This window comes from Equus przewalskii, chromosome 2 (genome assembly GCF_037783145.1).
Source record: "Equus przewalskii isolate Varuska chromosome 2, EquPr2, whole genome shotgun sequence".
NCBI classification, from domain to species: Eukaryota; Metazoa; Chordata; class Mammalia; order Perissodactyla; family Equidae; genus Equus; species Equus przewalskii.
This window is the reverse complement of record NC_091832.1, coordinates 72,961,866-72,977,508: the sequence shown is the minus strand read 5'-3', so window position 1 is coordinate 72,977,508 and position 15,643 is coordinate 72,961,866. Positions and strand designations below refer to the sequence as shown.

General features: G+C 34.9%; 1 protein-coding gene across 4 annotated transcripts in view; it reads right to left on the bottom strand.

Moving 5' to 3' along the window:
* Positions 1-15,643, bottom strand: part of FSTL5 (follistatin like 5) — a 718,252-nt gene that overhangs the window by 322,638 nt on the left and 379,971 nt on the right. For all 4 annotated transcript variants that reach the window (XM_008519642.2, XM_008519644.2, XM_008519643.2 and 1 more), the window contains exon 6: positions 2,773-2,893. In XM_008519642.2, the coding sequence (XP_008517864.2) occupies positions 2,773-2,893 (121 nt within the window). The remainder of the gene's footprint in view (positions 1-2,772; positions 2,894-15,643) is intronic.

The following is a 15,643-nucleotide window of genomic DNA, read 5'->3' as shown; positions in this document are numbered from 1 at the left end:
AGGGTTCCACACTGAAAATGTAATAATACCTTCCGGAAAACTGCTTGGTGAGACCACAGGGAATATTAAAATACCCCAGATAATTCAGCATTATTTAGAAAAACATTATCTTCTCTAAATCACTTTGTGAACATCATTTTATCATTATTAAGAGAGAGTTTTGTGATTATCCAAAAAGAGAAAAGTCTCATAATATGATTGCTGATTGCCAGGTGCTTACAATACCTATTATCTCTTTATGACTCTGAATATTAAAAATGCAAATCTCTTGCGTTATATAATTTCTTATATAATTTTAACCTAATGGCAGAATCATTACAATATTCATTAAATTCACTGCATTTACTATAAATAATTTCCATAAAATTGTTCATATTACTTTCTAATAGTTAACAAAATCGTATACATTTTCTTCTATCCAAATTCAGTATTTCCTAGTACAATCTAGCTCCTTTATGCACAATGTTTTATTATTTCTCTATTGACCACTTTTGTTGATTCAAATTTCTGAATTGCAAAATTTTATTTATTGGAACAATATACTGATCTACATTGCCTTCCTTAGCAACCTCAAATCATATGCCAAAACACAGTATCATTTTTCCCCGGGATAGGTGCAAGCAGCAGTATTTTAAGCAAGATTTTTATTACTGATATTGCCAGGGATCATTATTCAATCTTTCTTGAGCTGTCATAAAAATAGCATATTATTCACACTTTGTTTTCATTGGTGTTTTCTTTTTTTAGTTTTTAGATCCACTATTCCATCAACAATAACTATATCTTCAATAAAAATTCTACACAAATATACCATTTAGTTGTCTTATTGATGTTTGATAAATTGTATATCATTAAAAATATTTTCTGCTGTTGCTACAAATTTTAATTACTTTTAGTCACATCCACGTAGCCTACTAGTATGGGGGTGGGGAATGGGAATTGCTCGATTAGACTGCTTATTTAAGAAATTAGTATAATAGTAATATTTTTTATGTTTTCATGGAATTTCAGATCTGGAACAGATCTTGCAGTTGGCTAGTTTCTTTAGATTCCCTGGTATGTCATACACTTGAGTTTTTATTTGTTATTCTTTTTGTCCATCTCCCATGTCTCATCTCCCAAAGTCCAAATCCACTCATCCTGAAGAATAATTCAATTGTTACCGACTTCATAAAGGTTCCTTGATTCCCAAAGCTGAAGATTGCATTCCCAACTCACTTAATATTTTATGTAGGCCTCTCTATGGCATTTAACTCCTCCATCTTGTATGGTAATATATAATATAACAAAATAATATAACGTAACATAACATAATATATATAATTTCTTCCCTGATAAACCACAGTATATTCTCCCTGCCAACCTAAGCAGACAAAACAATGCTTACTTTGAAGTAAACTTTAGTGGAAAGCACATAGATTTTATAATTCTTTTGAGATAGGTTTGATCATGAAACTCAGCCACTTAGTTCTTAACTTCTCTGTGTTACAGTTTCTTCATATAAGTGTAGAATAATAATTCTGCTTTCTTGTTGTTATCTTTGAGAAGTAGTCTAGCCCTGAAATACACTTTTCAAGGATCAACTGTTTACTGAATCATCCGTCTTGTATTCTGCCTTGTAATCTAAAGTGAAAACGCAATTTAATTAAATCTGAAGAGCATGTTGATATCTTGCCTTAAAGCTTTGTAACCTGCAACTATTTCACTTATATTATTTTGCTCATACCAAAATTACATAAGTTAAATTCAGTGTCTTAATATAAATTTATCAATAAGAAAATTCCTATCCTTATTTATACATACAGTAATTTCCCCAATACCAGACAGCTGATGGATGGCAGAGGCATAATTTAAAAAAAAAATCGTTCTATACCAAGTACAAACCCTATTTCCTGCTTTTTGGGAAACATATATACATATATGTATGTATATACATACGCAATATATTTATAAAATAAATATATAGATATTTGGAAAGCAATATAAAATGTATGTGTACATACATAAAACATATTGCATATACATATAAACATATATTTTTATATATGTATATAAAACATTGGTTTCAGGTGCTGAATTAAATCTTGTTTAACTTTGATTCTTTGGTAATTTTCAAATACCAACCAGTTATTTTAATTTTTTTCTCTTTCTCATGCACATGGTTCCTAAACCTTTCCTTTCTGGTTTTTGTCTCTGAGTCCTTTCTCTTTGACTTATTTCCAAAAGAATAACATGGCAGGTAATTCTTTTACCCAAATCACCCTTATAACTGTGCTTTATAAAGCACAGTCAATTTTAAGAAGTCTTCAAGCAGTTTAAACATATATAAATTATTCCAAAGTAACAGCATAAATATAATTTTCCATTCTTATGCTAATTATTGTTATTAAAATATATGCCAACTCCACCTATTAATCTATTTTGGTTTCCCAATAAAGTAAAAATAAAGGTCACTGTGTAAATAATTAAATTGTTTTTCATACGTTGTGAGAACCAGTCAAAGGCTGCTCTTACTCTAACAGAACTTTGAAAGCTGCATTGTGGAATTAATGCCTTATACCAGAATCAAGATTATCAAATATCTCCAACTCTTTGCTTAGAACTATTAAATCCCTTCCATTTACGTGTTTCAATACAGCCAAACACTTAAATTATCTCAATTATATCACTTCTGTTAAGGGAGAGCTCATACTCTGAGATCAAGAAAACATACCGTATTGTGTAAAGGGACAGGAAAAAGAACGAAAAGGAACTAGAGAATCTGATACTCACGGAATGCTCTATAAAATTCTTCAAGGGCCAAGTGCTTGTCGGAGTTCAAATCATCGTATTTCACCAGATCATACAAAGTACAGTCGGAAAGATCCTTGCCCAGCTCTTCCTGTTTTATCACCTGACAAGAAAATTATAACCATACAATTATATCTGTGTCCTAATATTTCTATAGTATAATTAATTATATCTAATAATCACTTAATAGATTTTTTTAAGTCTGCAGCTGGGAAAAAAACCGAATCTGGGAAATCTGGTTTTTCAATTATGGGACAATTATTTTTAACTGTTTCAAAGATATGAAGTTTTTTGAAGTTAAGTTCGGTACTTAGAATTTAGTCCAAACTTCCTAACACAAAAATCTCACAGTAGGACCCAGAAAATCTGAACATTAAAAGGACATTTTGTATTTCACTCATTTTGCTCCATTTATACTGACTCAAGGAAATACCTCCACGTGAAAATTGCCTCCTGTGTCTCCGTGACCTATGTCAAAATAAAACACGGCTCTTTTCCAACAAAGCTAGTGAGGTAATTTGTTCCAACTTTCATCCTTATATTATTTGTGAAAACTAAAGTTAGGTTTTTTTTCTCCTCTGTAAAAACTCCTCCCCAGCTGCAAGTTAAGCCATGTGGGATTGTGCATTAACTCTCTTGGTCACAAAGGAGCTATTAAGCAAATGATTGTTTCCAGGAGCCAAATAGAATTAATGCACCGATTGATGATGGAAATCTACCCAAGCGTGGGTGAGGAAAATCATCAAGCTGCTTTTCTACTCTGTGCTCTGTCCTATGGACTGAGGCTGTAGCTTTTTTATACTCTACTGCTTTTGACTATTGCCTGTCATATAAAACAGCTCCCTTTCAAACATTCCTATTCATTCTGGGTAGCTGCGTAGCTGTCTCCATGCTCTTTTATATTCTCCCACATACAGAGGCAGCGGTTCACATTGCTTGGAGCTGTGCACCACAATGTTTTGTCTTTAAAACATGGTGTAGTGTAATCAGAAAGCACAGGCTCTGAAGTCAGTCGGCTGTGGGTTCAGGTCCTGCCAGTGCCACTTAACAGCTCTATGATTTCTGACAAATCTTTTTACCTTTCCTCATTTAGAAATTGAAGATAGTAACATCTATCTCTCATGGTTGTTGTAAAGCTTATATGTATGTGTATATATATACACACGTACTCATATACACATACTTAGGTGCAAGACAACATATATTGTGCACTCAAAAGCAATCATTCAAATTTAAAGTAATGATTTTTTAATATAATGTGCTTCTACTTCAATAATTCACTGTGAATTCTCACACCAACTCATGAATATTATGGTTGTAGGTTTATGATATGTTATTGTTTCTTTTGGAAGAGTACTATATTTCAGACTTTGGTTTATCAATGGCAGATTGGTAATACTAACTTCCAAAGATTCTCAGATGTTTTAGAGCTTTTTTTTTTTTTCCTTTGCTGAGGAAGATTTGCACTGAGCCATCATCTGTGCCAATCTTCCTCGATTTTGTATGTGAATCACCACCACAGCATGGCTGCCAACAAGAGGTGTAGGTCTGTGCCCAGGAACTGAACCCAGGTGTCTGAAGCAGAGCACACCAAACTCAACCACTAAGCTGTGGGGCCAGGCCCTTTAGAGCTATTGTTTAAACCCTTTTTGGAATACTCCTCTGTTAAAAGTTCAGTTACACCTGGGTCTGGATGAGCTACAGAGATAGCTCTGAGGATGGAACCCAGCATGTGAGTCACTAGGGCCTCCAGCCCTCTTCCCCGGCCACCTGAGTGGTATGCAAATGTAGTGCATGCACTGCTAAATGTAACTTCTACACTATAGTGGGTTCTCTACTCTTGTGTGTTATATTCACAGTTCATTGGTTAAGCTGATATTTGCTGCCTTAGAGGGAAAAAAACAAACGGCAAAATATTTATTTGCTTTAGTTGATCCACATAAATAGATACTGTTGATAGGAAGTATTAAGCCCTACACTTTTGCACAGTCCAGCTGGAGGGATTAACAAAACTACCGAATGGCTGAAGCCGTCTCTCCTCTAAGCCTAACGGGAAAACAAATACTGCTTTTCTATTTAGAAAGCAACAGAGCTCTGAGTCATTCTCCATCTGTTATTTGTTAGATCACAGAAAACGACTTTTCTGGGAGGTGGGGGTCAGTGTATTTGATGCTCCTTCACTACGCTCTTCCTAAAGATCTGTAAAGCCAGCATTGTGGTAATTTTTAAAATGCAGTGACAGCAGGTTTTGGTCAGGTATTTTAACAATATTTTTAGTTTGTTCTCATACCTATTTGCAAAGAGATGGAGAGAAAAGAAGATGGAGAAAAGCTTCATCATTTTCTGTCTCACATTTATTTCTGTTCTAATATTTTACTCAAATTAAATCACGTATTACATCAGGAGAATGGACTTCTACCTTTTTCCTGAATGCTGGCTTTGGCATAAGACTAGCTTGATCTTGATGTGATCTTGGTCTTGATTTCATCATGATTATACAGCTTAAGCTGGGCATACTGTTTTAATGAGCGTGCCCCAGAAGAGCTCATGGTTCTGGCTGGTGAGCTTCTTATAAGCACCTGTTCATCTATCCTGAATCATGCCTATGTACAGGAAGGAAGTGATCCATTCTGTTATTCCTCAATATTTCAAATACATGTGTTCCTCATTTATTCCATTTTTGGTCAATGAAACAGCCTACTCAAAACATACTTCCTAGTAACTTTTTCTCTTCTTTAGGTTTTGATGGGGTTCGGGGCAGGCTGCCCCAAGATGCACCACTCTGGTAGGCAGATTATTTCAAGCTAAAGAAAATAAAGGCTCAGAAGACTCAGGAAGAGCATCCGACCTCCCCCAGCCAAACTGCCTAAAAGACTAACATAGAAGGCCTGTACCTTCCAGGAAGGAGCTCATATCATGTGATAGTTATGATACGGTGTAAAATAGGTCTGACAAAAGAACAACAACAAACCCATTTTTTTGGCCCAGCAAAACCTGTTTAAGAAACATTTGCAGTAAATTGTCTTCCCCTCTGAAATCCCAAATCACTATCTCCAACATCGTCCTCGTCTTTAGCTGAAGTTATTTAAACAGGCAGCCTCAGCCAATGGCTGAGTTACTCAGTTTCTCCTGGGTTTCTCCCACTTATACATGCTATTGAACTTTGTTTGATTTTCTCCTGCTAACCTGCCTTTTTAATTATTTGACCAGCCAAAAGAACGCTGAGGAAAATCAGGGGGAATTCTCCCACTTCCACAACAGTTTCCTGATGGAAGCTTTGGCACTGCCTGGGGTGTTCTAAATGAGGGAAGTACTTTCCTATGAGCTTTCAACCAGTATAGAAAAATTACTTTAGATATCCAGAGTTTTGATAGCCTTAAAGTGATGAGTGTTTGACTGTGGGGAAGAAAGTATCATAGACTTCCTTCCCCAGTGTGCAGTAATACGTTAAGCACTCTTTGGCACAGGGGATCTAAATGTCTAGGGCTTTGATACCTCCCTGAGTTTCTTTCATTTACTGTCTGGCAGTGGTTCCAAAAACTTCCCACTCTAGGCTCCTCAAAACGCGCGTGTCACTTCTGAACTAGCGATTCATGACATAGTCAGACTCACCAAGTAAACTGTCATTTAAGTATCTTATGATGAAGCTTTGGTCAAGGAGGCCACTTATAATTTCATTTGTTATCTATTATGCTATCTTTTTGTTATATCTATTTGTTTTCTTATCTATCTATTGAGGCTCTTTCCCAAATTTACCAGTGTTTCTGGAACTCTTTAAGGCTAAAAAAATTAAAATTTTAACTGTTTTTTCCTGATGGAAAAATGAAGTTACATGAATCTTGGGCTCCACAGAAGTTAGAGTCAGTGTAACGAGATAGAAGTATCAGCAGAATGTATGCCATCAAGGGAGCTCAGATGCATAGCATCCCACATGGGGTACTTTTTTATTTTTTTTGAAGATTGGCACTGAGCTAACATCTGTTGCTAATCTTCTGGGTTTTTTTTTTCTTCTTCTCCCCAAAGTCCCCAGTACATAGTTGTATACCATAGCTGTGAGGGCCTCTCGTTGTGCTATGTGGGACGCTGCCTCAGCATGGCTTGATGAGCGGTGCCATGTCTATGCCCAGGATCCAAAACGGTGAAACCCTGGGCATGTGAACCTAATCACTCTGCCATGGGGCCAGCCTGGGGCTCATGTTTAATTTCAATGTAATAGAACTGTCAAAGCTGCATGAGGAATTGTAATAAGTCAGGGGTGATTCAATGTTTTGGTACTATATTCTTTTTTGTTCCAAAATGGAAAATAAAAAGAAGTCCCTCTCCAAAGTAAACTATTCTCCTTATTCTTTTACTCAATCATCCATTCAACAAATTATTTTTGATTGTTTACTATGTGCCATACATTGTCCTAGGCTCTAAAAACAGCCAACATCAAGACAGACAAAAATCCTTCCCATGTGGAATTTACATGCAAGTGAAGAGGGAGCAAGGAAATATCTAAGTAAAATACATACTACGTCAGATAAATAAGCTCTCTGAAGATAAATAAAACTGGAAAAAGAAATAGAAAGTGCCAGAGGTTGGTGTAGAGGATTGTCTCCCTGCTATAGAGATGTGTGGGGATTAGATTTCTGGGGATATGGCATGGCTTGGAAATCTGAGATTATTATATTGACTCTCATAAAAGGGATAAAACACATGGAATTGATTTTGATGGTCTCAAGGCAGGTCATAGTGATGAAATTAGGGGTGTCAGGGTATAGGAAGACAGAGAAGTGGAATCTTCCACTTCTGTGCCTTTTTCTTTACTATCCTTGGTAGAGTCAGAAGAGAACAGCAGCTATGAACTCATGGAGAAATATAGCGCTCATATGTTCACATTATCTGAGCTCTTCCTCATCCTTCACAAACTATTTTTCTGAGGTTAATCATGACCATGTCAGAATCACAATGGTTTTAGTAGTCAGAGTTCAGGCCTTCTCTATTTTAAGGAAAGTTCATCACATTTGTGAAGTTGAGGAGTGGCAGATATATTCACTTCTTTATTTGCTAAAAGTGTAGATTACGTCAAAACCTAAGGGTCAGAAAATAAATATACTCCTTTGGTAGAAATACACATCTCCTGGCATTAGATTTAAGCTTCTCCCATATATTCAATATGTGTTGGCTCCTCTGCTACTTAGTTCTATGAACACCTTCTTGTCTACTTCTTTTCTTCTTTTCTTCTTCTCTCTCTTCCTCCTTCCCTCTTTATTTCCCTTCTTTGCAACCAACATGTGCCAATAACTTGCTAGGGGCTGGAGAGAAATTAGTAAATAAGAATAACAGTCTCTGCCCTCACAGAGTTAATATTCTAGACAGCATGAGTGGAAACATGTAATCAAACAATTAAATAAAAAAGATAGTTACAGATTGCCAATAGCGCTCTAAAAAAATAAACAAGGTGAAAGGATAAAGAGTAAATAATTAATATTACAAATTATAATAATTTGATCATATATAACTCGTGCTATGTTGCAATAGGTGTATTAAATGAAAAGGATTAAATGAAAAAAATTACATTTTCTAAGTTCTTTTAGGTTTTGTAACATGCCCAACATGTTAGAAAACATTAAAAAAGATCAATAGGGCCAATATTAATTCTTTTGAAAGAGCAGCTAAAGAGATAGCATTATTAAACCACTGGCGAGAAGAAAAATATTTTCTTTTTAAAGCATACTATAAGGTTCACAGGGATTCTCTGAACATGAATGCCACATTTTTAAATGCACCTTGACATTCTAAAGAAAAAAATGCTACAAATAATTATGTTTAAAATTTTTAACAACAGTTTTAATTTTCTGGCTGTCTAAAGACAACAGAACATGTGAAACTAGTTACTAATGTTCCAGATACAGTTGAAAGTACTGTTTTGCCCTGAGTTACATGGAAACCAACAACTGCAGCCTTTACCTTTCTCTAAGTGCTGATTATTGCTGTTATTATTATTCTGAAATCTTTAGCACTTGAAAGGAAATTCTTGGTATTACTAGGATCTACCTACTGGCATTGCTGATGCCATTCTAAACACCTGGTTTCTCCTGCCCCGTTTTGTATACCTATTAGGTTTATGGAGTTTTAAAATGTTAAATAGGGTTAATTACCATGGCATTCCCAGGAAGTCCTCACTTATCTTGCTTCTCTATCCAAGTACTCACTTATTTCTATTTAGGTTGTTCCCACCAAAATACCTTTTTATCTATGAAACAAAACAATTCTTACCAATCTCATAGCAAATAAATATGTTGACTAGACATCAGAACCTTTTTAAAAATCCTTAAAATTGTAATAGGCTTTATCAACTCAAAATAAAGATCAACTGTGTATTCCTTATATAACAGTTCCAATAATTTTTGTAAGAAGTTGATAGTACAAAGGGTGCAAAAGCATTGCCATGACCATCCTGTTAGCTTAAAAATATCTAGACTGATTTATTCTTGCTTTTTATTTAATTTTGTAAATGTATTCACATATGGTAGTCATTGAACAAATGGCTTTTTAAGTCAAATATATAGAACATAATAATCTAAATCCTGTGAACAAGTAGTTCTTTTTATTATTTTAATAAAGAGATGGCATGTGTGCACATTAGGGAAATATGTTATTCCAATATGCATTCCTAATGTGAATCAGCTTATTAAGATGACAGAATCCAAATGAAGAAAAAGCTAAATCAATATACTCAATACAGCTGCTTATTTAAACTCAGAATCACAAGGGAATGCCTTTGCTTACTTAAATTCTCCTGGTGGTGGTTTATGAAACAGAGAGAGGCCGACCTAAAGAGCAGATTTTCCAAGCTGTTACCACCATTCCACTCAAGGACCCTATGTTTGCTGATATTAGATTAAACAAGGAGGCCGTTAGACTGAGGTGGCTCTAATTTGTGACACCTATGTAAGCAAACTAAAATCTATGCCTGTAAATGCCTCAAGATTACAAAATTGAAACCTAAGGACAACCAATCACAAACCGCCAAGTAGGCTTTAAGTTATTGCCAATCAATAATTTCTTTACTTGGCTTCCAGCTTTTCTCTATAAAAGTTTCTCTCTAGCCCTCCTTGGGAGATTGCTTTTAACTACTTCTGGTTTGTCACTCCCTGATTCAAATGGATTTTTGCCCAAATAAACTCTTAAAATTTCAATTTGCCTCTGTTTAACTTTTAACACTGCTATCAAACTCAAAGGTGTCATTCCATCCAGTGAAGTCTGCCTATATATTCCCTCGTTTTACCCTCAAGATCAAATACATCAGAGCACAATGCAAGAAATAGTTGTCTATTCTCTAAGAGACAGCTTGGACAAGTTGCTTTGTGCTTCATACCCTGGTGGTTTACTTCTGTGACCCTATAAATTCCAAGTCTCCCCATATTGTTGTGCACATTTTCCAATCTGACAGAATCTCCAATCCCTTCCAAGTCAAACCCATCACAATGACCTCTGGAAATCCTGTTCTCTGATCAGAAAACTCTCTTTTGCCTTCCATTTTTTGTAAAAACATGTTCTTCGCCATACTGACTTTAGGAAAATCGAACTACCTCTTAAGAAAGCCATTTGTCCAATAATTTTAACAATTGGAAGATAATTTTTCTCTCACATCCATTCTTTCTCAATATAAGGAAGATGGTCAATAACTAAATGGTTGCCTATTGGCAATTCTGGATTATTTCCTCTTCCTAAACCAGTCTTTGTTAGATAGATGACAGATAGAAAGATAGATAGATAGATAGATAGATAGAACCTACTCCTTTGAATCTTAGGCCATTCAGCTACATAATTCTTTCCTATTCTCTCCTTATAATTCACAAATGAATTTAGCCCCTGATTCACAATATTTTTGTCTACTTTAACTCTTTCCATATTTCCAGTGAGTTCAACAGCCACATGAATAAACCACCCAGAAGAGTTCTATGCTCCTTTTTATTACAAATGGTCATTGACCTTCTCTCTTTCAATGACATTTTCCTCAATGCCAGCCTGCCAGGAGAAACATGCTCATACCTTAGGTCACTTCATCCTGAAATCTGTGTTTCAAGCATTATGCCTGAGGTCTGTTTTAGGAATAAAATAAGTTATTAAAACCAGAAATGTGCTACTATGTAGCTGAGTGCCTGACCACACTAGTCATTTATACAACACTTACGGAAGATACCAGGTGTGTGATCACGCTTTAAGAAAAAGAAGATTCTTTATGTTTATTGAGACTTTTACAGTGAGCCATTATTCTGTGAGACATACATTGGAATATTAAGCGAATTTGGAGAATATTACTACTAGGACAATTTTTATTGAAGCAAGCATTAGTAAAGCTCAGATTTCACCACAGACTCAGAGAGCACTGAATTTTTATTGTTGGAGAAGAAAATTTAACGAAAGCAAGAGAGAGATCCAAATAATAGAGAGGAACCTCAAACACCTGTTTAGATTGGGGAGTGGAACTAAGGTAGAACACCAAACAAGCAAAGTTTCACACCTTATCAGAATGGTTCTCAGGAAAAGCCAGAATGTTTGGTTTTGCATTTAGTACACAGAATTGGTTACTGGCAGGGAATATTCAGTTCTACATCTCATTCTGATAGGATCCAGTCAATATAGCACAGATCCAAGAAAAGACATAGGGCCACCCAGAACAAAATCAACTAAAAGCCCATTTACCCATTTTCAATAAAGAGAGATTAGATATTTAAAAACAATACTGCACAAAAATAACTTTGAGATTGACATACTATCTTTGTCGTATAGTAATTAAAACACCTATATAGAAGAGGAAAGAGTGATAATCTGTTCTACTCCTGTAAGAAAACAAACTTGCTAGATGTCCCATTCTACCCTACCATCCAACCCCATATCCTTTGAGGAGGTGGAGATCTGAGACTGTCACACACTTGAAGAGAGATATGGGATTTCACTTGACTGTGAGAGAATAAAAAATAGGGCAGAAGATGAGTCTAGGAATTTCCTCTAGTCTTGAGGACTCAAGATATATTTCTCCCTGGGGGAAGAGCATGACAGATAATTGGTTTTTGTTATTGGTCTTGCTAAATTCTATAAATTGCCATTAGTTTTTAAAAAAGACTGATGTTGACAACCGTGAAATGTGCTGTATTTGGTTATACAAATTTAGGAGGTGAATCTAAAATCGAGCCATATTGTTTTGCATGATAAGGAATTTGGGGCCTCAGGGAAAATTAAGAAACTGAAGTTGAGAGATAGATTTGGGCACTGCATCTGTGGTGGAGGAAATGCAAGGGACGCCCTGGACATAGCACAAGGAAAGGGAAAGTATACCAAGTGTATCATCTAAGCTGGATTTCAGTTTGTGATTTGTGTAATATGTGATGCAAACCCACCCTCCATCTCCCTTATACATCTTCAATCAAGTCCATGTTGCTTTTTGCAAATAGATATAAATGTATATATACATTCATAGAGCTCAAAGAGAAGTGCAGAGGGACAACAGACTTCTGGATTATAATAATAGAATAATAGTATTCTTAATATTACTATTACTACTAATATTACTGGCACTATTACCCAGTTACTGTATACAGTAACCGAGGACCTATATATTTTTAAATAGTTAAATTGTAAAATATAGTCAAATAAAATGTATTGTTTCTTTCATAACACATCTACTTGTGCCCTTGTTGAAAACATTGCTTTCATTATTTCTTATAACTTAGTTTTATGGGCAAGAAAAAATGTATGAAACTAAGTATTTGATACTTTAACATATAGAGATATTTTAGTATAATATATATCAGAAATTCAAAATAAAATATACATGATATTTATTTTAAGTTCAGTTCAATTTGATATTATATCTGTGAAGGCATGGGCACCATGTACTCTGGGAAAAAATGCCCAGGAACACAGTGGTTGCAGAAGGATGATATTTACTTGTCTCTAGGATAGAACTCAGGATTTAGCAACATTCGCACTAGCTATATGAGATAAGTAGATGAGTATTTCAAATGAGATTAGCAAAATAAATAACATGCTATCATTTGTTTTTTTCTAATTTCTTGGAATAACCAAAACTATTTCTCTTATTTTTCAAGATGATTTATTCATTGTAAAAATTGGTATTAAAAACGATTTTTGCATGTTTAATGTGTATATAGATTTTTGGATTATGACGGCTGCTGACTAATGAATGATATTTGATTCATTCTCACCTATCATCTAACTGTAAAGCATTAAAATGATACAAAGGCTGAGCATGATGGAAATGTTGATCAAGTGCTCATCCACAGCATCCTCACGAAAGTTAGATTTGAAAATATAATTATGGTAACAATAACGTCATGCTTTTTACGTGCTAGTCATGTTTCTAAGAATCTTACATATTCCAAATAATATAAACATCATATCAAATTTAGTACTAGGTACTGTTACCATTGTCTGTATACAGAAAGGAAAACTGAGACACAGAGAATTTAAGTAACATGCCAAAGGTTACACAGGTAGTAAGTAGTAGAGATGTGATTTGAACGCAGGCTCTATTACCAAAGTTGTTAACCACCATTCTATGATTATACAAAAGATTATTTTTGAAAAATATCCTAGGAATTCATCAATTTAAGGCCACTCACTCCTTTGCTATTTGAAACATTCTCTTTTGATCTTTTGAAATTGATATTCCCTCTTAATCTTTGTTGATTTCTCTTCTTCAGTTACTACCTGTGTTAACCCTTCCAGATCACCATATGTCAAGGACAAAGCTACCAGTGTTCTAATATCAATATTATCAACTTCATAAAACATGATTCTTTTGAAAGTCCAAAATTTCACTTTGTGATAAATTTGCATTTTATAGTTGGATAGTTGGATATTTTCAACATACAAAAATCAGCCCCACTCAAGGACTAAATGTGCAGTCGTAGACACTCATGTTAAGCTAGACTGGTGTAGAGGTGGATCCAACGAGATCTATTTCTATAACTGGCCAGTTCATTCTAGCAAATATTTTCTTGCTATGACAGGTTGTTAACTGTGATACTAAAGATTCTACTGCTTTATCTACTGATAAATTATGTCTATTACATCTTCTTTTTTCTCAAGTAGAAAGGCCTCTAGCTTCTAATTTACTTGAAAATCTGCAAGAAAAACTCTAGATATATACATTCATTATGTGGAGTAAGAGTAGAATGTGTACAGCCAGCTTTCATGCTGTATTTATAAATCATCAAAGTCAAATCATATTCTTTAATTTTTACTTGTCACTGGCAGCATTTTAGAGCTACATATTACATTTTCTGCTAATAATGGCTTATAAATTATTAACGGACACCATTACGCTCCTTTCCCTTTTTACCCTACATTAAATCATTTTTAAATTTTATTTTACATTGCAATATTATATGTTTTCAAGTTTATGAATAAAATCATTTCTATTATTGGTTATAATATTTGACATGGGTTTTTAGAAAGCATTTGTAAGCTAAAAATACACAAGACAAAAACAATATTTGTGCTATAAGTAGCTAGAAATTTATTATATCTTTTCCAGGGTGCCTGTTATAACCTTCTATTTTTTTTCATAGTTGGTTTCTGACGGATGAGATACTGACATTTCAACTATATACTACTGCAGGTAGGAGTGACGTACATCATGTGGGATGTGTGCACAAAGAGGTCAGTAAACATGACCTTCCCAGATCCTTGCATGTACCTCCTGGAAGGCCATGATATAAATGGGATTCTGAAGATTATTTCTGCTTTCACATCATAACTTTCAGATGAATTGGAAGGCCACTTTTCAGACACAAACCACTCCAAAGCAAAGGTAACTGGGAAAACAAGACTATACTCTGCAGCAGATAAATTTTATTATAAGTTGAATTGTGTCCTTCCAAAAGATATTTTAATGTCCTAACTCCCAGTACTTTAGAATGTGACTTTTTTTTGGAAATACGGTCCTTGAAGATGTAATTCGATAATTTAAGATGAAGTCATGCCGAGAAGGGTGGACCCTTAATCCAGCATGACTGGCATTCTTTTAAGAAGAGGCAAGATGACGTGAAGACAGACACACAGAGAGAAGGCTATGTGACTACGGAGGGAGATGGGAGCGATGTATCCACAAGTCAAGAGATGCCAAGGAATGCCTGGCACTACCAGAAGTTGGAAGAGTCAAGGAAAGATCCTCCCCTAGAGGCCTCAGAGGGAGCAAGGCCCTGCCAACACCTTGATTTGGGACTTTGAGAGACTGAGAGGGAGGATGTTTTAGTCACCCAGTTTGCAGTAGTTTGTCATGGCTGCCCTAGGCAATGAATACAAACTTGAACATAGCAGAAGCTGGAAACACGTACAGGTGAAGTGCTTGAAGTGCTGTCACTGCCATTCTCTAGTGATTAGCAATTTTCTCTTTTGATTTAGATGTGGGTGTTATGATAATAACTAGATTTTGTCATGTTTTGTACCCAACCAATGATTATGGTAGTGTAGATATATTAATAAAAACTAAAAATAAATTATAAAAATATAAGAGAAAAGAAAGAAACAAGAACAATATATTTGAATATGTCAGGCAGTCACAGATCAAGGTGACCTGACTTAATTATAAATTCATTGTAATTTAATTAACTAATCACTTCTTATTATTACTCTAAATATAAAATTCTAAAGATTTTCATTCTAGGAAAATAAATCATGAGGTATATAGATATCTTAATTAAAAATTTTATGTTTCTTTTTTAAGATTGGCACCTGAGCTAACATCTGTTGCCTATCTGTTTTTTTCTTTTTTTCCTTCTTCTTCTCCCCAAAGCCCCCCACTACAAAGTTGTATGTCCTAGTTGTGCGTGCCTCA